At 42.8% G+C, this 24,633-nt stretch overlaps 1 protein-coding gene across 3 annotated transcripts in view; it reads left to right on the forward strand.

Moving 5' to 3' along the window:
- The first annotated feature begins 101 nt into the window (after positions 1-101).
- Positions 102-24,633, forward strand: part of RNF130 (ring finger protein 130) — an 86,470-nt gene continuing 61,938 nt past the window's right edge. For all 3 annotated transcript variants that reach the window (XM_012665147.1, XM_012665148.1, XM_012665149.1), the window contains exon 1: positions 102-391. In XM_012665147.1, coding sequence (XP_012520601.1) covers positions 145-391 — 247 coding nt within the window. In that variant the 5' untranslated portion in view covers positions 102-144. The remainder of the gene's footprint in view (positions 392-24,633) is intronic.

Genomic DNA, 24,633 nt, shown 5'->3' on the forward strand with positions numbered 1-24,633 from the left:
TATAATTTTAACTTCAATTCTTGACATGTTTATTGAGGATTTAATGTGTGTTGACTACTAAGCAAAGTGATGTTCAAATTACACAGACAGGAAAGGGCCCCGGAGCCCGGTCCGCGAGAGGCGGCGGCGGCGGCCGGAGGGACGATGAGCGGCGCGGCGCGGGCGGGCCTGGCCCGGCTCGCGGCGCTCGCGCTGCTGACCTGCGGCCTGTGGCCGGCGCGGGCGGACAACGCGAGCCAGGAGTACTACACGGCGCTCATCAACGTGACGGTGCAGGAGCCCGGCCGCGGCGCCCCGCTCACGTTCCGCATCGACCGCGGGCGCTACGGGCTCGACTCGCCCAAGGCCGAGGTGCGCGGCCAGGTGCTGGCGCCGCTGCCCCTCCACGGAGGTGAGTGCGGGGCCGCGGGGAGGGCAGCCGGGGCGCGGCGGGGCCTGCCGCTGCCCGGGCTCCGCGCGCCGCTCGGCCGGCGGCCCTGCGGGGTCGAGGTTCCGTCGAGCGGAGCCCGGCCTGCTCCCGGCTGCGGGAGGCTCCGAGCGCTGTTGGCTTTCCCCCGCCCTCCGACAGACTCGGAACGTTCTCTTCTCGGCTTCAGTGGCCTGTTTGCTGGAGGGCACCGAACGGCGAGTTTGCGGGCCCGCGTAGACAAAGGAGGTGGTGCGAGAGCGCGGAACTAACCCGTGCCGGGGGGACTCAGCCTGCGTTTGGGAGTCGGCGGGTTTGGTCCCGAAACCCCGGCCTGACGCTGCGTCGCGTCCCCGGGCTGAGCCCGTTTTTGCGGTGGTCAGAGGAGGGGCGGAAGGGAAAAGGGCATCTTCCCTGTTGCTTTTGGCTCGTTCCGCCCCCGTGGTTCTGTTGTAGTTTGACGCCCGAAAATTTCACGGTATGAAGAATCTGATGCTAGTCGGAAGTAGTAGCGAAGTCTTCAGGTCACGGTTGCCGACCAAGCGGGAAAATAGGTAAAATTTTCAGGAATTGTCTTTGAAGCCGTTTGCCTTGACGTCATTTTTTTTATACACCTGGGCTCTGTTCAGTTAATTATTTGGTGTAAAATATATGTTTAAACTGATGGTCATACTTTAAAGGAAACGTTTTCCACGTCGTGTAATAGGATTTTTTGGGTTTTGGGCACTTCGAATTTTGGGAAATGCTATCTTCTCCACCCCCATTCTCTGAGAATGCTGAGAGAGGACTTTTTTTTTTTTTTAACTGCTATTCATGTTAGAATGACCTAAACTAGGCAACCTAAATAAGGTAATGGTGTTTGTTTTTATACTCTAAAGTATTAACAAATCATGCCCCTCTGAGATCTGTATTTGTGCGCTGAAGTTCTAAGCTGTTTCTTTGAGGTAGTCTGGCTGGGAAAAAGAATCACAGGAGGCTTTTGCTGTAGCCTGTCTCCAGCTTAGCCTGGGCTTTTAAAAATACATCTTTACACCAATAATCAGGTGCTTAAGGTGCATTTGTCATCTCCACTTTGTTAAAAATGGCAGTTAGGATCCCAGCTTGGCCACAAAAACAACTTTTGTCTTGGGTTCATTCGGTAAATATTTGCATGCCTGCTCTGTGCCAGTCACTGTGGTTGGGATGCACAGTGTCTCCACACCAGGGCACTAACAATGGCAGCCTATTTTCTGGTGGGGGGACCGCGGAGTCACGTGCAAGGGTAGAAAGAGGAAGAGAGGCAAGCTGTTCTGGAGCAAGAGCTGGCCCTGTGCGGTGTTTTGAAATCTGTGGTTTGTCTTTGAGGGTTGGTTCCCTCAAGCACCACAAATCCATGGCCCTAACTAGATTCTTGCCTCCGAAGTGTTCCATGTGCTTAAATTACTTGTTACTTATCTGTCACCTCAAAGAAAAGCCCCATCTTTGAGAAAGCGCATTATAGGTGTTTCAGAAGAAGGGTCTCGGGAGCTAGAATAGCTAATGTGCACTGATGTGTGGATGAAGGCTAGTCTGAACCCTCTCACCGGGGAAGAGCATTATAGGATTAAAGGTTCTGAGTCAGACCTGTGCCGTATGCCTGTTGTGTGACGCTGGAAAAGTAATTGTGCCTCTTAGCCTCAGTTCCTTCATCTGTAAAATGAAATGATGAAGTACTTGACTCTAAGGTTGTCGAGAGATTCAAACGGTTTCTTAATTCTGAAAAGACCAGATTTGTTAACCTAAAGGAATCTCTAAATTGGTAAGGTTTTAGACACTGCAACAAAATGAACAAATTTTCTTCACACGTGTGATCTTTCAGTCCAGCAAATACTACTTGAAATCCTACTGTCAGCACCAGTCAAGGAGCTGTGGAAGAAGGAGGGGCAACGGCAGTGAGGAAACATAAAGATCTCTGTCTTTCTGAAGCTTACATTCTCATGGGGGGCTTTATAAGTTAGTCTACCTGTAAATTGTTTCTAAACCTATGAGTTTATGTGACATCCAACAAGTTCTGTTTTTGCAGTAGGAACTTAGGAATGTTTTTTAAAAATGACAATGGTGGTAGAAATCTGTTAAAATTATTCATGTTTAAAATAATGATTTAAAATTGTAACATTATTTGGGTATTTTATGTTGCGGTCTTGATTTGGTGAGTTTCAAAATTTTTTACTTTTAGAAAAAATATTGCATTCCTTGTGACCTTTATGCTCTTATAATTTTAACTTCAATTCTTGACATGTTTATTGAGGATTTAATGTGTGTTGACTACTAAGCAAAGTGATGTTCAAATTACACAGACAGGAAAGTTATGAGGCAGAGTCCTGGCTCAAAAACAGCTATGGTCAGTAATGTGAAATTCATGAAAATTCATCATGAGGCTAGGTGTTTGGTAGAAATGAACATAAAGACAAAAGAACTTTACAGTTTTCCTAGAGCTTTAAAATGATGGCTCATTTTAAATCTTGCTTCGTGAAATTAGAAACCTTTCTGTTTTGTAGTGCTGCTACTATGAGGCATGTATGAATTACTGAATAAGATTTATTTGTCCTACACCTTAAAAGGGGCAAATTGGCAATTTTTTCTTAGGCACTTTGATATTTTAAAAGTACATTTTGAAAAGTGTTACACTTTCTATAATATACTTTATGAAATACTTCATAAACAAGTGTACTCTGAAAATATATTTGTCATTAAGTAGAATGTATTGATGAGTTAAGATACATTCGTTTGGGGCTAACAAATTTCATGTATTAACTGACGAAGAATTCATTTTTTGAGATGGAGTTTTAAAGGAGTATGTCTTGTATTTATGCACAGATCACAGTTGCTTTCTTATTACTTATTCAAATAGTAAGTCTGTGGAGCAGACATTGTAAATGTGCTTTATGTGTACGCACACTAACTTTTTGTTTGAGCCCAGAGTGGGGGTTGGGGGGGAGAAAGCTCTGTGTTGATGATGCGATTATGTGTGCAGATGTGCTGGTGGGAAGAATTTGGTATCCACCATTTTTTGCTTTGCGTAGAAATTTTCAGGATTGGATGTTACAGCCTTAGAGAACAATTTTACCCAGCGATAAACCTTTTAGCTAACTTGCTGACTGTAGGATGCAATAAAAATTTAAAAAAATGAATCTTAGGTCTTTATGTTTTAAAAAAGTGATCCTATTAAATGAACCCTTTAATGGTTACTTTAATGAACCTGAATTGGTTTTAGAACTTCTCGTACACAGTGAAGGAGATTGATGTCAAACAGGAGTTTGGGTGAAAGGGGTCATGATGTTAGAATTCATAAGGGCAAAGGCTGGGGCTGTTGGACATAGACATTTGAAAATATTCAGAGAAAAAGTACATATGTGATCCTGGCAGCCGGGACTCTGAATATTCAGAAGGAGAATTCAGAAAGAGCTGAACACTCTAAAAACCAAATTTTGACATAAATAACCAGGGAAGAAGAGAAAAAGGAGATGCATAGGATAAATTATATTGAACTTTGGAATTATGTTGAGCTTTGAAGATGTTTTTACATATTGTATTTGTCCTTCACTTTCGAATGGTTGCCATTAGCATATGAAATATTTGAATATTTTTAAAAAGCCACTCAACCTCCCTACCAAATCCTTATCCTGCTGCCATCCCATGTCTCTGTTTCTCTTACGGCAGAGCCTCCCTTAAGTGTTATGTACACTTACCACCCCAGTTTTTCCTCTTGCTATTCTGTATATTGTGAAGGTCTTTGATTGCTGTGCCAGTGATTTTGATAAAGATACAGTATATTTAACTGATGTATTTGCTGACATGGTCAGGATTCCAAAGATCTCAACCTATAGGATGATGGGCTAGAGCTAAGGAAAAAAGTTAATGGGAGTGAATATATAGTCCCGAATTTGAGTTAAAAGAAAAATCACCTGTCTTGAGGGGAGATGAGGCTTTGCTGCGTGTCACCAGCAGAGCCTGTGAGCTCTCCCTGGCCTTGCCCTGTCTAATCTCGTGCTGCATTTGGGCATCTGGATCTAGGGCGGCAGCAGTCCCACTTCACATGAGCCCTCACACCTTTAGTTTACATTTAGTTCTGCATGTGAGTTTTAAGAGATGAGCAAACTACAGAGGAAACATCATTTTGAATGTCGTAAAAGGGAAACCCTTCATTTGAAAGGTTAGACTAAATGGGTTCTAAGAGCCCTCCACCTATACTAAGACAAATCTTTTTAAACAAACCTGCCAGAATATACCCATTTAAGAGAGTGGTGTTCTTTTCGAACCAGTCACACTAGGAGAGTGTGTGTGTACATATATGTGCACCTAATATGCAGCAATGAAAACGTTGATTTTAAACATTGCTAGCATTTTTGTGAGATTATCTTTTTGAACAGTTAAAAATATCTGCAATATATCAAATCTTTGTCTTTTCTCGATAGATTTGAATTTTGACAATAATCAAAAGTTATTCAAAGACAGTTGTGTTGAATAACATGCTTGCCTAAGCAAGGTAGCGACAGTTTTGTTTAAAAAAGAAGAACTATAAGGAAAGAAACTTATTATTTGTGTGCTTCTGAACTCTTTCTTTACATAATTCTCAAAAGAGGAAATCTAGCCGTGTCCACATCAGTGGGATGAATGGATAGTCTTCAGGGCTAGTTCTTTTAAGTGTAGTACTCTTGATTTATTTACAAAATGAAACTATTAAGTTTTTCAAGAACATCGACATTTGTTTTGTCAGCCTTACCTGTTTCAAGTACTAGGCATTCATGGTTTTCCATAAACTGTGTTAGTGTAGTTTTCTTTACTGTTGGAGGCAATTTTGAATAAAACAAGAGGAGCCCTGCAGCTTCAAACTTCGAATGAAATAAATAAAAAAGTACTTAATAAGCACATACTCTGTGTTTATGTTATACAGATCCTGTGTTGTGTGCAGAACACAAGGTATTGTACATAATTCCTGCCTGAGAGAACTTGGTTGTCTTATTGTCGAGATCAGTTTTGTCTCGGTAGTACAGCTAGGACATGCTACTGTGAAAGTCCGTGCAGGCTGTTTTCAACTTACAGATGGATTTAGTTCTAAAGCAGGGGTCTGCACACTACAGCCTGGGGACTAGCAACTTGTTGTCGTAATCAGTTTTGTTGGAACACAGCTATGCCCACTTGTTTGCATGTTGTCTGCAGCTGCCTTCCTGCCACAGCAGCGATTGCTGGTTGTAACAAGAGCCTACATGGCCTGCAAGCCTCAATAAAATATTTACTCTCTGGCCCTTTAAGAAAAAGTTTGATGATCTGTGTTCTAAATGTTCATGTATAGCTTCCCTTTAACGATTCTCCTGTTGATGAGGATTTGATTCCTAAGTTATCCCAAACTGTGAGCTTCTGGAAGTTAGGTGTAATGTCATCTTTGTTTCAGCCAAGCATCGACACTGTGCCTGACACTGGCAGGCCACTGGAGCCTGCAATTGCTTTTAATCTTGTAGGACTTGGTCTGCTACCGAAACTGATGGCATTCGAGAGGTAGAGGGATGAGGGCAACAATGGACAGAGTACACTATGGGGCCTCTGTTTTTTGTGCTAAATCATAGATGACACAGAGACCAGAGGAACAAAAAAATTATTTGGACTTGTCTAGAAAGGTTTCATTGAAAATGTGGAATTTGAACTCAAACTTCAGAACTTCTGCTTCCACTCATAATAGAGCAACAGCACTGGGTTACATTCCCACCTTAATTGACTTGAAAACCTAAGTTATTTATGAAATAGAAGTTTTAGAAATCAGTTGATAAGCAGCACAGGATAATGATCCCTGAGGAAAGGGAAATAAACAAGGGAGCCGTATCATTGCTCCAGCTTATTACCTGGAGAGAGTTTCCAGGCTGCAGGAAGGAGGAACCCCCAAATAGAGTCTGGTGGTCTTCCTGAGTTGAAGAGACAGAGTTCAGAGGTTGAGGCAGCGTAAGTGTCCAAGACAGGACACTGGAGACGTGGCAGTTGCACGGGAGAGCCGGCTCTGGATTGCTACGGGGGGTCCCTTTGAGGGTTTGGTCTAGCATGAATCTGTAGATTTCATGAAGAAACTGCCAGAGGCTGGGGAGAAGAACTGCCAGAAACTGGCAGGTGGAACAATTCTTGGAGTTCACACAAGGCCGAAATAGTTAATACTCTTGCTCATCAGAGTAGAAAGACGTCCTGATGCACAGGGCATGCACTGATGCCAAATTAGCCCTGGGATTCTCCTAACAAAGCTTAAAAGCAAACCACAAAAAGATCTGACTGACTCTAATCTACTGATCCCAGAATAAAGCCCAACAGTATTTAAAGGAGTACATCAAAATCCAGCTCCTAAAGACATAAAATTCAAAACCAGCATCCAATCAAAAATTACCAGGCATGCAAAGAAGCAGGAAAATATGACCCATAACCAGAAATTACATAAATGACAGAATTGCAGATGAGGATGTTAAAACAGCTATTATGAATAGTAGTATGTTCACAGAGGTAAGGAAAACATGAATATGAGAGCAGAAATGGACGTGAAAAAGACACATCAAACTTGTAGCAGTGAGCTCAGCTAGGTGTGGGATTTATAGTCACAGAAAAACGAAGAGGAAAGAGTATAACGAGAGGATCATAATTCTTGCTTTGCTCTCAGTTTATCCTGGCAGCAGTGCAGCTGACGTGTGTTGGGTGCGCACTGTGTGCCAAGAATGGCGCCCAGTCTTTTCCACGGACCACTTTCGCTGCTCGAGGCAGCCCTGGTGGCACTCTCAGTCCTCTCTTTCTGGATGGGCAATTCCCAGCACTCCAGTCTCTCATTTAATGCCTTTTTTCTTCATGGCACTTAACGTGATTGGAAATGATATATCTTCTTTGTTTCCGAGGGTGGGGATCCTGTCTCTTGTGTCCACTCTTGCATATTCAGGGATTAATGTGGCCCCTGGGACACGGTAGGGTGGCGCTGAGTAAGTGGTTAGTGTTGGGTGAATTAAAGAGGGTGAGTAACTTACCGGCTCTGTGGCCTGGCGGCCCCAGCAGATGGGCCTTGCTGCAGGTCCGTTCGACTTCAGTGCACGCACTTCAAACACTTGTTTGTCCTGCTTCCCAAGCGGGTCTAATCGATTACGATACATCCACCCAGTGGACTGTTACACAGCCTCACGAGGGGATTGCTGAAAGCTGTGCATGTGCCACACAAGTAAGACGAGGAGGTCGTAGCTGTGGCCGTGCAAGACTCACTGACGGTGGACGAGGACTCCAGGTAATACGCAAAAGTAAAAATGGTCGTTATGTTGACTGGATCATGAGAGACATTCCTCTGTTTTAAAAAATTGTTAATTTTCACTACAAAAGGGGAAAAATCTTCATGAAAGAAAAGGGGGGGAATTGTGTTCTCTGAACAGGATTACTAAGAACAAGTAAGTCTCTGCGGTTGACTTTTTTTTTTTTTTTTAATTGCCTTGCTTCAAGGAAAAAGGACTGAATCCCAAGCATTGCTTAGGATAAGTAGGGAACTGGAAGATACTAGGGATATGTTGGAAAAGGTGTGTTTTTTTCCGTAGTAAGGAAAGAGGAACTCTAGACCAGGACTACTTGGTCCAAATAGGAAGCAAGCAGTTTGTGAATCCTAGAGAGGGAGATGGAATCCTAGTGCAGGACCTGGCTTTTTTGTGAGTAGTATTTATATGCTTATGATGTTAATGCTTCTGCTGGTTTCATTGGTTTTCCTGGTTTAGAATTAATCTGTAGTTAAGGTGCAGAAGACTTAATTCTAGGTACAGAGCAGAAACCTTGAGAATATACAAACATGAATGGCAAAGGTGGAGGAATGAAAGAGAAAGAAGAGATGTTAGGGCCAGGCGAGGGAGCCAGTATATTCATCTCGTAGGGTGGGGGGATTCAAGGGACAGCCTGCAGTTGCAGAAACTAGAAAGGTTTCACCACAGAGGAAAATAATGAAACAATAAAATCTGGAGAAAGGGGGCATGGAGAAGAGTAAGTGAGCAGAATCCTGATTATTGACATCACGTATCCACAGATGATGGCCAAAGTCAACAAACCAAGGAAGATGGCTATACGCCGATTTAGAACTGTTGGGGCAGGCCACCAGAAGAACTAAACCCAGCTGAAAGTGGTTGCCTCTGGGGACTGGGGGCAGGTGGGATGGATGGGGCAGGTGCACCTCAGTGTAGCCATTGGATGAGTTTGCTGTTTTCCTAGATGCATACAGTAAAATTCCCACTCTTTCCCCTTTGTTTCCTGCAAGTGAATCTGCTGTTTTTTTCTCCTTGGAAGAAGCTCCTTACTTCTCAACATCTGACCTCTTCTCTGACTCCAGTGACATGCTGTGGAACTTAGGATTCTGCAGAAACTCTGTATTTTGTAAATAGAAAATTTCCATCCCAGATGAACCAGGCACCATTCACCTCCATGCTTCCTGTCACTAAGTGGCTGAATGTTGCTAGAACAAAACTCTAGAACCCAGCTGACTGAGGTTTGAGATCATACATTTTAAACAAAACCAAATGGGCACTTAACAATGTCCAATAATTGGAAAATGTTTTCTTGTAAAGAAATAAGGCAACCCACTGAGACGAGAATATATTTCCTCTCCACATGCCTCCTCTTACCTCTTCCTGTACCTAGACGTCTCCTCTCAGCTCTAGATTCCTACGTTCGTCTGCCTACTTGGTATCTTTACTTAAATGTCTCAAGGACATCTCTAAATCGATCAGCCCCGAATGAGCTGTGATTCTTTTTTTCACCTCCCAGTCTACACAACTGCTCCCCAATCTTTGTCATCTTAGGAACTGACGTCGCTTGTTATTTTAACAGATTTAGGAGTCATCCTTTGCTGCGTTTCCTCACATTCCACATCTAATCCATCCTCTGCAACTTGCCTTTAGAATGTATCGCGTCCGTCTCTTGCTGTTTTCACAGCTGCCACCTTATCCAGGCAACTGTCCTTTCCTACTCATTCTTGGTCTCTGCTTTTTCTCTTAACTTCTGTCAATCTTTTCTCCTTAGAGCAGCCAAAATGATCTTGACGGTCACCTGGTCCTGTCACTCCTTGCTGAAACCCCTTCAGTGGCTTCCGATCACTCTGAAAATGAGCATCAGAGCCCTTTTCTGTGCTATCTGGGCGCTCACTGCTTGGTCCAGCTCCAGTACCCCTCTCCCTCCCTCCAGCCATCTCACCCTTGCTCACTTGAAACCCTCTAACATTCTTTCAGTTCTTGGGCTTCTAAGTTTTCTTTTAGGTATGTACCTTCTGGCTAGAATCCCACCACCTCCACGCCCTTCTCCCCTACACAGTGTTTGCAGTATTAGTGGAGATTTACAGGAGTTCTTTGTTATGTATAACGATCAGTTAAAGGGACAGAGACTTGGGAGGGAAGTTACAGAATCTTAGAACTTAAGGGTCATCAGTGATCAACAAGTTTAGCCTCTCAGCTGAGGCTTCAGCATTCCTATCAGATGATTGTACAGCTTTAAGCTTGAACAAATGCAGCAACAGAAATCTACCACATTCATCTCTGGAAAACTGAATGTTAGTGTTTTTCATCTGAAAAACAAAATTGGTTCAGGTATTTAAGACTGTCGTTAATTTCCTTGTCTGACTCAAGTCCTGTAACCTTTAGGCTTCATATCCCTATTTCTTTTGACCATTCTTAGTAAAATAGTATCTTAAACCTCAGAATGCATTTGTCTGTTAATATCCCACTTAAAGGGTGTCGTGGGTTCTGCGGCCTGAATATTGGCGTTCCCGCCAAATTCATATGTTGGAACTTAATCACCAATGGATTAGTATTAAGAGTTGGGGCCGTTAGGAGAGGATTGGGTCATGAGGGCAGAGCTCTCATGGATGGGATTAGTGCCCTTATAAAAGAGGCTGAAGGGAAGGAGCGTGTTTGCTCTTTTCCCCCATGTGAGGACACAGTGAGAAGGCGGCATCTGTGAACGAGGAAGTGGACCCCCACCAGACGCCGAATCTGCTGGTGCCTTGATCTTGGACTTCTCAGACTCCAGAACTGTGAGAAGTAAATTTATGTTGTTTATACATTACCCAATCCAAGATATTTTGTTATAGCAGCTTGAACGGATTAAAATAGGGTTGCATGGTGTCCCACAAAAATTCATGACCACCTACAACCTCAGAATGTGACCTTATTTAGAAATAGAATCTTTGCAGATATAATTAGTTAAGGATCAAGATGAGATCATGCAAGTTTCGGGTGGGCCCTAAATCCAATGACTAGTGTCCTTATAAGAAGAGAAAAAGATGTAGAGAGACACAGAGAAGAAGGTCATGGGAAGAAGGAGGTAGACAGAGATTAGAATTATTCTGCCATAACCAGGGAGCACCAAGGATTGCCAGCAACTACCAGAAGCTAGGGGAGAGGCTTGGTTTCTCCCTCTAACCGGAAGCAACCAATCCGCCCAACACCTCGGTTTTTGAACTTCTGGCCTCCAGAACTGTGAGACAAGACTGTTGTTTGAAGCCACCAAGTTTGTGATAATTTGTCATGGCAGCCACGGGGAACTAATACAAAAGGAAACCCAAAAGTGAATACAGTATTGCAGGTTTCATTTCGCCAGTGCAGAACAGGATGGAACTACTTTTATCCGTCTCTCTGGACATTTGCCTAAAGTCATATAAGTTATTTTGGTCTTCCTAATCACTGACTCATACTGAGCTTGCTGTTGATTAAATCTTCAGAGTCTTTTTTTCATAGAGGCTGTTCCTAAGCTCTGTAATTTTATCTTTGCTAGATTCAGCCTGTTCATTCAGCCTTTCAGGATATTTTTTGAATCCCGATTTGTCATCCACAATCTTTACTCTTTCTAACACCTTGTGACACTAGTGAAATGTGAGTATACTTTCTGTATCTTTATCGCAGTTTAGTGGTTCTTAACCTTCCGGGGTTAAAGATCCCCTTTAAGACTTTGAAAGCTGTGGACCTTTCTGCAGAAAATACATATTTATATAGGTACGCACAAAACTTTTAATAAGGTTTAGGTGGTTGAGTTGCCTCTTGAAGCCCCAAGTGCTCCAAGGACCCCAAATTAAGAACCCCTGCTCTGAATTATTGGTAAAAGTACTGAAGAGTGAATTAACAGACCCTTGTAGTGTGCTACTAAAAACCTGGGATGACTGATGTTGTTCTATTAATCAGTACTCTTGGGAGGTGGGCATTTCACAGAGTTTTCTAGGTCACTTTATTGACTTGGCATTTAGCATGCGTTTCTTTGTCTTATGATATCATAAAGGACCTAATCAAATGCTTTGGTGGAGAAAACAGAGATACTTACTCTGTTCCTTCTTGGTTAGGCCAGGAGCCAGGGCAGGAAAGGAAAAGAAATGAATCTTTCATGGCTTAGCCATAGTGTGTTAGTTTCCTATTGCCACAAATGACCACAAACTAGGTGGCTTAAAACAACACAGATTTAATTTTTTTGCAATTCTGGAGGTCAGAAGTCCAAAATGAGTTTCACTGGGCCAAAATTAAGGTGTTGCAAGACTGCATTGCTCCTGGAGGCTCTAGGGGAGGCTCCGTTTCCCTACCTTTTTCAGCTCACGGAAGCTGCCTGTGTCCCCTGGCCTGTGGCCCCTTCATCTTCAGATCTCTCTCTTCAACCTTATGCTTCTCTTGTCCACATTTAAAAGACCCTTGTGGCAACACCCAGGTAGTCCAGGGTACACTCTATCGTAAGATCAGCCTGTTGCCCACCTTGCTTTCATCCACAACCTTAATTCCCCTTGCTGTGTAACCTCACGTAGTCAGGGTCCTGGGGATTAGGGAAGGACACCTTTGTGGGAGCCGTTAGTTTGCCTACCACACATAGCAAACCTGTGCTCGCACCCAGTCGTTGCAGCTTTCTCTTCGCAGTGTCCACAGTGTTCCGTGAATAATCATGTCTGAAATGTGGCTACGGATTAGCTGTATCCCAGTGGCTCCCTTGTTGGCGCAGTTCACCTTTGCTCTTCTGTAAATGTTGGAGTGTGACTTAAACAGGTTAGTTTTCTAACATTTCCTTTTTTGTGACTCCTCAAAGGTCACTGTCAGTGATGCAGTTTCTCATTTGTCACTAGACTAATTCATCTGGATCAGAAATCCTAATTCATGTGGGCCAGTATTTCTTCAAGTATTCATTCATCAAATAATTATTAAGCACCTGCTGTGTGCCAGGCAGGACAAGAAGTTCCTGCATGCTTTCTGGTGGGGGAGGTTAGGTGAGTCAGCACCTGTGTACTGTCTAATGGGGGAAACAGACGTTAAACAGATAATAACACAAGCAATTACTTAATGATGGTCCTTGGGGAAAGCATCAGGATGCCGAGGGCATCAGTGTGGTAAGTGACCCAGTATAGGATGGTCAAGGCTTCCCTGAAGAAATGATGTTTGGACTGAGACTAAAGCATGAGCAAATATGAAGAGGGACAGAAAGGAAGGCACTCCAGGCCAAGGGAACATACACGAAGGCCAAAAGGTACAAAAAACTTGATGTGCTTGAGGAACTGGAGAGAGAGAGAAGGGGGAGAGTGATGTACAGGAGGGTTGGAAGGATCCATTGTTTCTAGGCCAGGTTGGGGCTTCAGACGTTATGCTAAGAGGAATGGAAAACTCTTGGAGGTTTTTTGTTTTTTTTTAATTTTTAATCGCAGTAAAATACATGTGATACGAAATTTACCATCTTAACCATTTGTAAGTGTACATACAGTTCAGTGGTGTTGAGTACCTTCGCACTATTGTGCAGCCAATCTCCGGGACTCTGTTCGTCCTGCACAGCTGCAAGTCCACACCCATTAAACAAGTCTCCATTCCCGCCTCTTCCCGAAACCCCTGGCAGCCTCCCTTCCACTTTCTGTCTCTCCGAATTTGACTCCTCTAGGTAACTCGTACAGGTAGGATCATAGAATATTTGTCCGTTTGTGACTGGCTTATTTCACTTACAATAATGTCCTTAGATTCATCCATGTTACAGCATGTGTCGGAATACCATTGGATACTGTTGAAGGGTTTTAACCTGGAAAATGAGACGACCAGATTTTTTAAAATTAACAAACATTTTTACGGGCTGTAACACACACCGGAAAATACGCAAAGTCCACAGCTTGATGGATTAGCAAAGTGAGCACGCTGACATCTCCATGAGCCTGGTCAAGGAAGAGAGCATTGCCAGCTCCATAGAGTCCCCTTGTGTCCTCTTCCTGCCTCCCTCCCCTTCTCTCCCCTAAGGAAATACTGTCCTCACTTTGAACACCATAGATTATGCCTGTTTCTTAACTTTATATGTAAAGGAGATGTGTCTTTATTCACAACACTTTTGACACCAAATGCATGGGTTTTCAACACCAAGCGGTTTTCCAATTCTCTGCAGACACCAACTAGATGTCCTACAATGTAATTCAACACTGACACTACCTGGAGTTAGCACAGACCTCACAGGTTAAAGGCTCAGTCTCACACAACTGCCCCTCCACTTCAGACGCCAGTTACAAGTTGTGAGCCAGGGCTTCCTACAGCCCCCTCCGCCATTTGAAAATTGGCTGAAATAGCTGACAGAACTAAGGAAAATACTATCCCTGATTTATTGTAAAGGGTATTATATAAGATACGAATGAGCAGCCAGATGAAGAGGCACGTAGGGTAAGCTCCTAATCTCGGGAGCTTCTGTCCCTGTGGAGTCAGGTGTGCTGTCCCTCCACGCACAGAGGTGTGTTTACCAACCGAAAGCTCCCTGAATGCTGTCGTTCAGAGTTTTTATGGAGGCCTCATTACATAGGCACAGTTGATTAAATCATCATCCTTTGGAGATTGGGCTGAAAGTTCTGACCGTCTACTCGCAGGCTGGTTTCTTTGACAGGCAGCCCCCATCCTCCAAGAGTCACCCCATTGGCTTAAACTTAGGTTTGGTTGAAAAGCGCTTATTATGAATAACAAAAGATGTTCCTCTCACCTGTATCACCCAGGAAATTACAAGGGTTTTAGGAGCTCTGTGACAGGAACCAGGGATGAAGACCATATATATATTTATCACAATATACATGGAATGATGGTATGCATTCTTTTGCATTCTTGTGACTGATTTTTTTGCTTACATCATATTAATGAGGTAAGTTCATGTTACTGCATGTAGTGATAGTTTTGTCAGTGATCTGCTGTATCAATATGTCATAGTTAATGCATTCTCAGTAGCTGGGATGGCAGGTGTGCATCACCACGCCCGGTTAATTTTTTCTATTTTTGGTAGAGATGGGGTCTTGGTCTTGCTGAGGCTGGTCTCCAACTCCTGACCTTAGGTGACCCTCCCACCTCGGCCTCCCAGAGTGCTAGGATTACAGGCATGAGCCTCTGCGCCCGGCCCAAATAATGCAGTTATAAGCATCATTGTACATGCCTTTTGGTACACACACATACATGTTTTATTGGGTATGTACTTAACAGTGGAATTATCCTCTCCCTAGTAGTCTTCTTTCAAGTCCACCATGTCCAAGGCAGTTCATTGTCTTTCCTCCAAAAATCTGTTCCTCCTCCAGTGTTTGCTATTTCAGTCAATAGCATCACCTCTACCTAGAAACCGAGGTATCTCCCTTTTTAGAATTCTACTCCCTTATCTTATTAACTACCACATCCTGTTGCTCTGAGATATGGCTTCCTCACTGGCTCCGCTGTGTCCACTGTGGCTTCCCTCTACCCCATTCTCTGCAGTAGGACACAGACTTTTTCTGTTGTGCGTGTGTATGTAGCCCCAGTATATACATTATACTTAAAAATGTTATACACACACTATTGGGGTTTTTTGACATGAGCTAGTACTTAGGACCTAACACTTAGGTTAATAATTAATAACAGCTGTAATGAGTCTACATATTTCTAATAGTCTTCATGTTAATTTCTTGTTTTTTGGCTTTATTTTCCAAATCTGATTTTTTAAAAACCTGTTATGGTAGCTAAAAAGAGCTTGTACAGGAGTAGAAGTATTAGCTCTGCCAGTATTTTTTTTTTTTTTTTAACTTTGCTGGGATTTTTTTAAAGGCATTTATCCATTGAAAGGGAGACATTTAGAGAGGGATGGTCTCGTCTGTGGTATATGCCGTTTTGCAATGTACTGAAGACAAACATAGGAGTGAGGGGGTCGCTGCCGTCCCCCTCATGTTGGAGGACTCCCACTCTTCATTCAGGACACCTCGTGTACCAGGTGTGACACACAGCCGCCTGAAATGGATTGAGGAAAGCAGCCCGTGTTAGTCCTTGATTAAATGCCAGTAAAGCTTAATTTCTTATTACCAGTACCAGCATAGTAATTTTTTTAAAATTCAAGTAAATTTAGGAACATGCGTAGGTTAAAGATCAGTACACCAAAAACAAAAAAAGTCAGTTGTACTTTTATATGCAAGGAACAATTAGAAAATAAATTTTTAAAAATATAATTTAAAATAGCATTGGCACTAAAAACTATAAAATGTTGTTACAAAAAATTAAAGAAAATCTAAATAAATGGAGAGACTTTCCGTGCTCTTGGGTCCAAAGACTTGTATTGTTAAGGTGGCAGTACTCTCCACATTGACCTACAGATACAAACAACTCTTTGAAAATACCAGCTGTCTTTTTGCAGAGATTGACAAGGTGATCCTAAAATTCATATGGAAGTATAAGGAATCCAAAATAGTCAAAACAATCTTGGGAAAAAGAATAATAAAATTAAAGAATTCACATTTCCTGATTTTAAAACTTATAACAAGATAGTGTGGTACTGGCATGGAATCAGTGGAATAGAACTGAGATCCAGAAATAAACCCTTATGTTTATGGGCAGTTGACTTCAGGTGCTGAGACGACTCAATGGGGAAAAAAATAGTCTTTTCAGCACAGGGTGCTGGGACCAATGGCTATCCAAGAAGACTGAGAAGAGAGAGGGAGGAGGCTGAAGCAATGTGTATCATCTTCAAGTTAGATGGTCATCTGCTGGGGGACGGTATGCTGAGGGCCGGAAAGAATTCTTTGCATTTGGTGACACAAAGCAAAAGTGACCAGAAATTTAGAAGAAAGCAGCTGTAACATTTTAAAGTTTGTAAATCCCAGGGCAAAGAAAGCTGGCTGATTACAAATCATCTTAATGGGAAAGAAAATGGAGATTACTTGAAGAAACCAGCCTGAACGCACAAGATACAGACGGCAGCTTCACCGAGATGAAGTGAGGTTGTGTAGCGGAGGGATCTGTTCTAAGAGAGTATTTGCTTTTTTGCAGTCTCTGCGCCCATTTTCAGTGTCCTTCAGCCTCATTCTGACCGTTTTGGTTCTGAGGTTATTCTCTGTGCTGAAGAGCAAACACAGAACAGTCTCGAGAAACATTTTCATCCATTGTTAAGTTGGCCCCGAGCAGTAGACCTATTTCTTTCCTAGTCTTCTTGCTGTGAATATACTTTTTAAAAAAGCAAAAGCTTTTGGAAAGGAGGCAAGAGAAGCCCCTTTGCTTATTCCTGTCATTATGGGCAACCTTCAGCTCTTTCTGAGCGTTTTAATTTTTGAAAAAATTTTGTAAGTCTGTCCTGTCATCTTGCCTTTGCCCTTTCAGCTTTTGTGTGAGTCCTCCCTCAGGTTTAATTCATCCTGTGCATTCCTGCTGGTTTCTTTGTGTAGTGTCTCATTTTCTTTCTCACCAAGATGATTCGTAATTACCCAGCTTTCTTTGCCCTGGATTTTGTAAACTATAAAATTCTGTGTTGCTTTTTTCCAAGTTACTAGTCACTTTACCCTGGGTCTGCGTGAGGTTCCAGACGGTGGTTCACCTGGTGCTGCCTGGCCATCCTCCCAGGAAGACGAAGTGAACTGGGAAGCAGACGAGACACCTGCGTTTAGCTGAGCAAGATGCGTGTAGTTCTGCGGACAGCTGGAATCCCTGTCAGTGCTCTCTCTGGTCTGCCAACTTTGTGATCTGTTAAGAAGTTTCATATTCGCTCCATTTGGCCAGTTGACCTTGGTATATTGCCCCTCAAAGTCTCATTTCCCTTTTCTGTCTCTCAGACGTGTTCTTGAGTGCTTCTGTTTACTTGTTTCCTTGAAGGACACGTTATCACGACATAAAATAATCCGCTTCTCCTTCTTCCCCCTCAGAATAGTAGTATAGAGTATACTTTTCCATCATTATAGGCTGATCTTGAGACCTGCTTCAGCACGTGTCATTGATTATTTTGTATATTTAAAGTAAACTTTTAATTTTTTTCTTATTTATTGGTCAATGTTCATCTTAGATTATGAACACTTTAAACCTCCTGTTCACATTTTTCTCATGTGATAATCTCTTCCAGCCTTTTTTATCCTATTGTCCCCCACAGGGACTGATTTCATGATCCGCCCCCAACCCCGAAAGTTCCCTTACCTGCCTCCTTCCTCAGCAGTTTAGCTTAAAGTCCTTTGCTTGCTGGTCAGGCAACCCCTGGACAAATATCTTCTTCCCTATTAGGCGGGCCACATGGTTCCTACCCTATCATACTTGTATTTTAAATGATGGCCACATAGCCCAATCTTTGTCAATACTGTCATTATGCCAGAGTCATTAGTACTGGAAGTAAGAAGTGATTCAATAAAACGGGTTCTCCCACATCCTTTACTTTTCTGCCCAAGAATTAATAATGTCTTCAGGTACCATTCCGGATCCTCGAAGGTGTCCTTGCGTCCCTACGTGCATTAGCAGGCTGAGGTACAATTAGTAGTTTTGCCTTGTCTTGGTGGGCCCCTGGTGGCATCCAAGAACACAGAATACTCTAGTGACTGAGCGGGATCTCTGTATCACCATTCCTCATTTTTCAACAGAAATTTCAGGATTTCAGTCTTGTGTGTTTAGGTAGACGATGACACTGTTAGTCAGGAATGCAACATAGGAAGAAGGTGACATTTGAGGGGAAGATAATAAGTTTGAGGTGCTGAGTATTCATGGAGAAATATCTAGCAGGCAGGTGAGTATTAAACAGCAAAGCTCGAGAGAGATTTACCTTTAGACATTGTCTACATACAGGTGGTAGTTGAAGCCATGGCAGTGGGTGATATTGCCCACCAGGAAAAGAGGGCCTAGGACAGAACCTTGGTGAACACCTCCAGATAAGGGGCTAGCAGTGGAAAATGAGGAAGAATAGTCAGGTGGCAGGGGGTGGGGGAACAGGATGAATGGAGCCTCGAGAAAAAGGAGCTCAGAAAGAGCACACTTAATACTGCAGTCCTTTGTGGGTTAGGGAGTGATGTGGACCGAATAATTAACACTGCGTTGTACTATGATACCAAATTTGTATGAAGGCTGAGCTATAATTTTTAGTTACTTTGATTTATACATCTCTCTTGCATGAAGTATGTGTTGCATCAGTTTTAATAGAAATTATTTTGAACGTAACTTTTCATGCTAAGTGATTTGTATTAGCCATCATTTAAACTTACTGTTAAGATGCTATTTATCATGTCATGGAGAACATCCAACAGATATATTTGCGTTGTAAGGATGTGAAAAATAATCAAAATCCATTCGAGGTGTACACTAAGTACAAGAGACAGACGGTGATGGATGGCTGCCGACAGTTGGACTGCTGATAGTTCGGCTGCTGTGCACCCTTCCTGTAGTGCGGAGGCACTCTAGGTGCACAGAAGATACTTTGTTGCCTTCTTAAACGTTCTATACAAAAAGGTAAGAATGTTTCTTTAGAACTGTTCAAATGTGTGGGCTGCCTCTCAGAATAGTAGTCAGTAAAAAAGGGAAATAGGATTAAAGGAAATCAAGTATACTGAACACGCAGTATCAAAATATTAGATATTCGCGAAATGGTAATACGTGTGCTTTATCAACATATTGAGTAGCAAGATCTAGTGGCAGGTCTCATAACTTTACCAGCATTTTGCAGTATCTGTAGTTACTGTAACATGATTGCTGTTGTTTGCAGAGTTATAGGTACATTGTTGTCTATATTCGTAAAGAAAATGCTAGATTTAAATTAGAGTTTAGCAGAAATGAAGATGGTTTCCCCTCATCCAAATTACAGTAACCCCTGAATTCTGTCCCCAGAGCCTTGTCAAGAACCATTGCTCTAGATGTTATTCTTCCTGTGAAGCTCTCCTTTCCCAAATAGCTGGCACTTCCCTCACGCGAAGGAAAAGATGGGCACCGTACCTCCTCCTTGTACACAAAGGACTTTCCAAGGAAGCTTTCCTCTTAGCCTTGGCCTTTTTGGTGGGCTTGGATTGTTAAATGTGGATCCTGATGAATCAAGAGCCACTCAGCAGGGGTAATCCTCTAATCTAGGCAGTGTCTGCTTGACTCAGAAAAAATGAGTGCTCTGGGTAACAAAATCCCTGAGTTAGATTGCTTAGAAATAATGAGGAAATTTATCCTGTCTCAGAATGGGAAATTGAGAGGGAGAGCCGCGGTTCGGGTTAAGGACTCAGTGCCGTGGCAGTGTTCGCAGGGAGCTGGTTCCTCTCCGGCTCCTCTCTGCTGTCTGTAGCTTCAGCTGCATCCCGGGGTGAGTCTCCTTTGTATCCTAAGGTGACTGCCAGCAACAACTGGAGCCACTTGTTTCCTTATTCATATCCAGTGGCAAACAGAAAAAGCCAGCCCTTCACGTATGTAATTTACGTTCTTCACTCCTGTGTGGCTTGTCTTAGGTCATCTGTCTCCCCCCACCCCACATAGGTGTCATTTAAAGCTGCACAGCAGGAGGTGAGCGGTGGGCAGGCGAGACAGCGAAGTGCGTCTATATTTACAGCCGCTCCCCATCACTCGCATCACCGCCTGAGCTCCACGTCCTGTCGGGTCAGTGGCGGCATTAGATTCTCTGGGAGTGCGAACCCTACTGTAAACTGAGCATGCGGGGGCGATCTAAGTTGCGTGTTGATCTGAGGTGGAGCTGAGGCGGTGATGCTGGCGCTGGGGAGCGGCTGCAGGTACAGATTATCACTAGCAGAGAGGTCTGACTGCACAATAAATGTGATGCGCTTGAAGCATCCTGAAACCGTTCCTCCACCTCATCTGTGGAAAAATGTCTTCAGTGAAACCAGTCCCTGGTGCCAAAAAGGTTGGGGACCACTGATTTAAAGCATATGCTATCATGGAAGTGATCTGTAGGTGCCTGAATTAATAAGGTTTCTGGGTTTGCTTTGTTTTTAAAAATAAGCAGATGCTGGTGGCCAACCGCGAGTTCACTTCAGACTCCAAGGTGGTCCTACGGCCCTGCCTGGAGTTGGGGCAGAACAACCCAGAAACAGATAAACTATATTAGAGTCATTTTTGCCATAAACCTGACTGTGGCAGACACTCCTGTCCATGCCTCCTTCCATGTAATCCAGTGGAACATCCAAGAATTCTGGTTTCCTCATCACAGTTAACGCCAGAGTTTTTACTTGGAATGGCAAGGAATGGACCCCTTCCCTGTGTGCAGTTTCCATAGTCCTCTCCTGATTCTCAGCGTGCCGTTGACCTGATTGAGCTGTGTATATGGGAAACTGGACTCATGTAAGTAGAAAATGAAGAATAGTTTCTCAAAAAAGGGCTGCTTGGCACGAGATGTTAGTAAGCATCATTGTTCCAGTAACAGAAAAGGGAACCATTGGTACAGTAAGAATGGCGGTGCTGGGGAGTGCTCGGCCTACACCAGGGGACTTGGGTGCTCAGGAACACTGGGAGCAGTGGGGCTGGGGAGTGCAGAGAGGAGAGTGCTCAGCCCAGCCGGTCAGTTTGGAGGACAGAGTGGCCTGGGATTTAGCAGCGTGGAGGTTATTGGTGCCTTTTAGTCAGAGCAGTTTTAGTGGAGTGGTGGGATGCAGGAAGATTAAAATGTGCTGAGGAATGAGTAGACAACAAGGGGATAGGAACAGTAGGTACAGATGGCTCTTGAAAAGAGTGGCAGTAGAGGGGAGTCTTTGAGATATCTAAGATATCTGTTTTTTTCTTCTTTATCTTTGAGATGGAAGTGATCAACAGGTTTAAATGAGAGGAAAAAGAACAAGAGGGAATGATCATTAGTATAAAGTTCTGATAAATCAGGAAGGAATAAGATTGAGATCATTTTTACTGGCCATTATGATAACTAATTCTACCAAAAAGAAAAATGTAGCAGAAGTAGACCGGCAGAGACGAGGAGAAGGGAGAGAATTAAAAAAAAATGAGAGAAATAACATGTAGATGCAAGGTTAAGAGAAAATTGAGACTTAATGAATAAGTTAACAGAAAATTAAGAGAAAAGGGTGAGTAGAGCATTTCCAACAAGACTAAACACCCAATGAAGTAGAAAAAGAAATAAGATGTTAGATTTAAGTGCAAATGCAGAAATAATAAGAGAGTAAGTTATATCCATGGAAGTAGATAAAGGAATGAAAGCTAGACACAAGTCTAGTAGCTGAACATTACAAATGAAATTAAAAAAATTGGTAATGGGGCCGAGTGTGGCACCTCACGCCTATAATCCTAGCACTTTGAAAAGATGAAGCAGCCGGATTGCTTGAGGTTAGGAGTTAGAGACCAGCTTGAGCAAGATCAAGAGCCCATCTCTACAAAAAATAGAAAAATTAGCCAGGTGTGGTGGTGCACGCCTATAGTCCCTGCTACTTGGGAGGCTGAGGCAGGAGGATCACTTAAGTCCAGGAGTTTGAGGTTGCAGTGAGCTACGATAACACCACTGAAGTCTACCTGGGGCAACAGAGCAAGACTCTGACTCCAAAAAAACCCAAAAAACAAAAAAGACTGAAGAGATTATAATCTAATTCAGGACTAGGAAAGCAAATAACAGGAACATATCTGACAATTGAAGCATCTAAGTGTGAGGTAACTAGTTGGTCTCAGTTTTATTTTTACATCTTTTGTAGGAAACAACTAATGGAACATTATTACAGTTAGTACATTACCATTTGAAAAAGAGATCTTTGGCACAAGCTTTTTAAATTCGGTTTTTGCTTGATTTCCCTGTCATTCTTCCCTTTCTCTCTTCATCAAGTATGTTAAGATCTACTCTGTGCCATACATTTTATAGAAGATACTAGACCTCACATTCTAGAAGGAAAGATTCCGAAATAAACAGCCAGTTACTTATGCAGTATGATAAATGCCAAGATGGATATAATCTCAGGGCGTCATGGCAACTTGAAAAAGCACCCATCTCACTCAGTCTTAGGAGTCTGCAAAGGCATTCTGGAAAAGATAATTTAGTGGAATCCTAAGACTCAGAGGTGGACAGCGAGAGCAGTGGGACTGGCGTTTCAGAGGGAGGAAATAACACACAGGCTCTGAGTGGGAGAGGCGCGTCTGGGTAGCTGTGCCACGTGCCTGGAGTGAAGATGGCTACCTGTCTTAACTGTCAGGTTTCTCCCTGTCACCCAGGCTGGAGTGCAGTGGTATCAGTATAGCTCACTGCAGCCTCAAACTCCTGGGCTCAAGTGATTGTCCCTTGGCTTGCCCAGTAGCTGGGATTGCAGGTGTGTACCATCATGCCTGGCTGATTTTTCATAGAGATGGGGTCTCCCTGTGTTGCACAGGCTGGTCTCAAACTCCTAGCCTCAAACCATCCTCCTCCCTTGGCCTGCCAAAGTGCCGGGATGACAGGCATGAACCACTCTGCTTGGCCTTGCGCTGGGCTTGAAGGATTTGCAGCCTGCAGCATATTGATGGTTCCCAGAGCTGGGAAGGAAACCACAAACCATACCACAACATGGCGGCTGCTGCTCGTGTGGGGGGCTTGCATGTTTAAGAAATGAGGTCTTATTAAGTCAAATGAATCGAAGTGGAGGAGAATTTCAGACTGGCGGAGTGGGGAAGAGAGATTTCATTCATTCATACAACTCTCTAACTAGTTATATATTCTTCCTACCAGAAATTGTTCCCCTTGAATCTTTTCAGAACTTGATTATCTTAAATATGTAACCTGCCATAGCTTCTGTCACATAGCATCTTATTTGGTCGTCACAGGTGTTCAAGAGAAGGGCACAGACATACTCTGTTCCGCTGGCAGCGCCCGCCCCTCCTGTGTGCTTGCGCGCTTCTGGGGTTCCATTTAGGTCCCACCTCCCACCAAACCTTTACCTTTGGGCTGCTCTTTCCCGCCGTCAGTTTCTAAGTGCTTTTGGTATTGGCACCCTCTGCCATCTTGTCAGTGTTTAATTTCTGTGCCAATCTCAGTAAATTTAGAGGCTCTGTAAGACGTGAAAGCAAGATGTGTGTTCCATTGCTCCTTTGGTGCTTTGCATGTTGCTAAGAACATAAGTTAATATTCATTGAGATAAGGATCCCATAATTTTTTGGTTTCTGTTGAGAGGTAAATAAAATTCTCATTACTATTTTTGGATTCTACAGGAATGACCATTTAGGAAAAAAAATTAAGTTTCTCTGTAGTACAAAATTTTTATTATCTATAATTTTAAATTTTTATCATAGACTTCTAATAAGGTTTTCCTGGCTCTGTAACTAATAAATGCAAGGAATTCAGAGTAGTATCCTCTTATAAAATTTTGCACGTAAGGAAAATGATTCTGAATTTGAACAAAATCACTATTGATAAATTTTAATGGGTCATAATTACATAGATCTTTATGCCATAATATTTCTTAACTTAATAAATTGCTTCAAGTGTAAACAACTACTAAATTTTGAAGTAGTGCCACTTAATCATAATCATTAGTCTTCTTAGAAAGTTGTTATAGAGCTGTTCACATTATTTTCATTGTTCATGTTTAGTTTAATTACAGGAAGGAATAACTAGATAAAATAAGTATACTACAGTATTAAGTTCTTGATTACAAAAACCTCTTATTTTCTTCTTCTGAAAAATAAATATGACTTCCTTGAACAGAAATTTGCCTATCTTGCTATGGCTTATTACGTATTATATTCTTACTGATATAAAATCAGAGGCCTTTTATGAGTGATGATTTGGATGAATTTTGAGGAACAGGAGCATTCTTTTGCTCCCATGGTCTGTTGGATTTTGTCTTGGTCACGTAGTTAATAGAATCTGTTTTTAGTGGGTAGGGATTCCTTTAGGAGAATTTTTAAGTTCTTCAGGATGTTTGATAAATTTTGGTCTGTGTTGCACCCTTGCTGTGCCTTTTTATGCCTAGAACATTGTGAATATTACTGAACTGCTGTTCTTGGAAGTGGACTGTGTCACTCTCAAGAGGAAGGGGGCAGAGAGGACAGCCTTGGGATCAGGAGCTGCGGCGGGATACAGGAGGGAAGCGTGGTGCCCAGCCTGGGCGAGCT

This window comes from Propithecus coquereli, unplaced genomic scaffold (genome assembly GCF_000956105.1).
Source record: "Propithecus coquereli isolate 6110/MARCELLA unplaced genomic scaffold, Pcoq_1.0 Scaffold970, whole genome shotgun sequence".
Taxonomy (NCBI): Eukaryota; Metazoa; Chordata; class Mammalia; order Primates; family Indriidae; genus Propithecus; species Propithecus coquereli.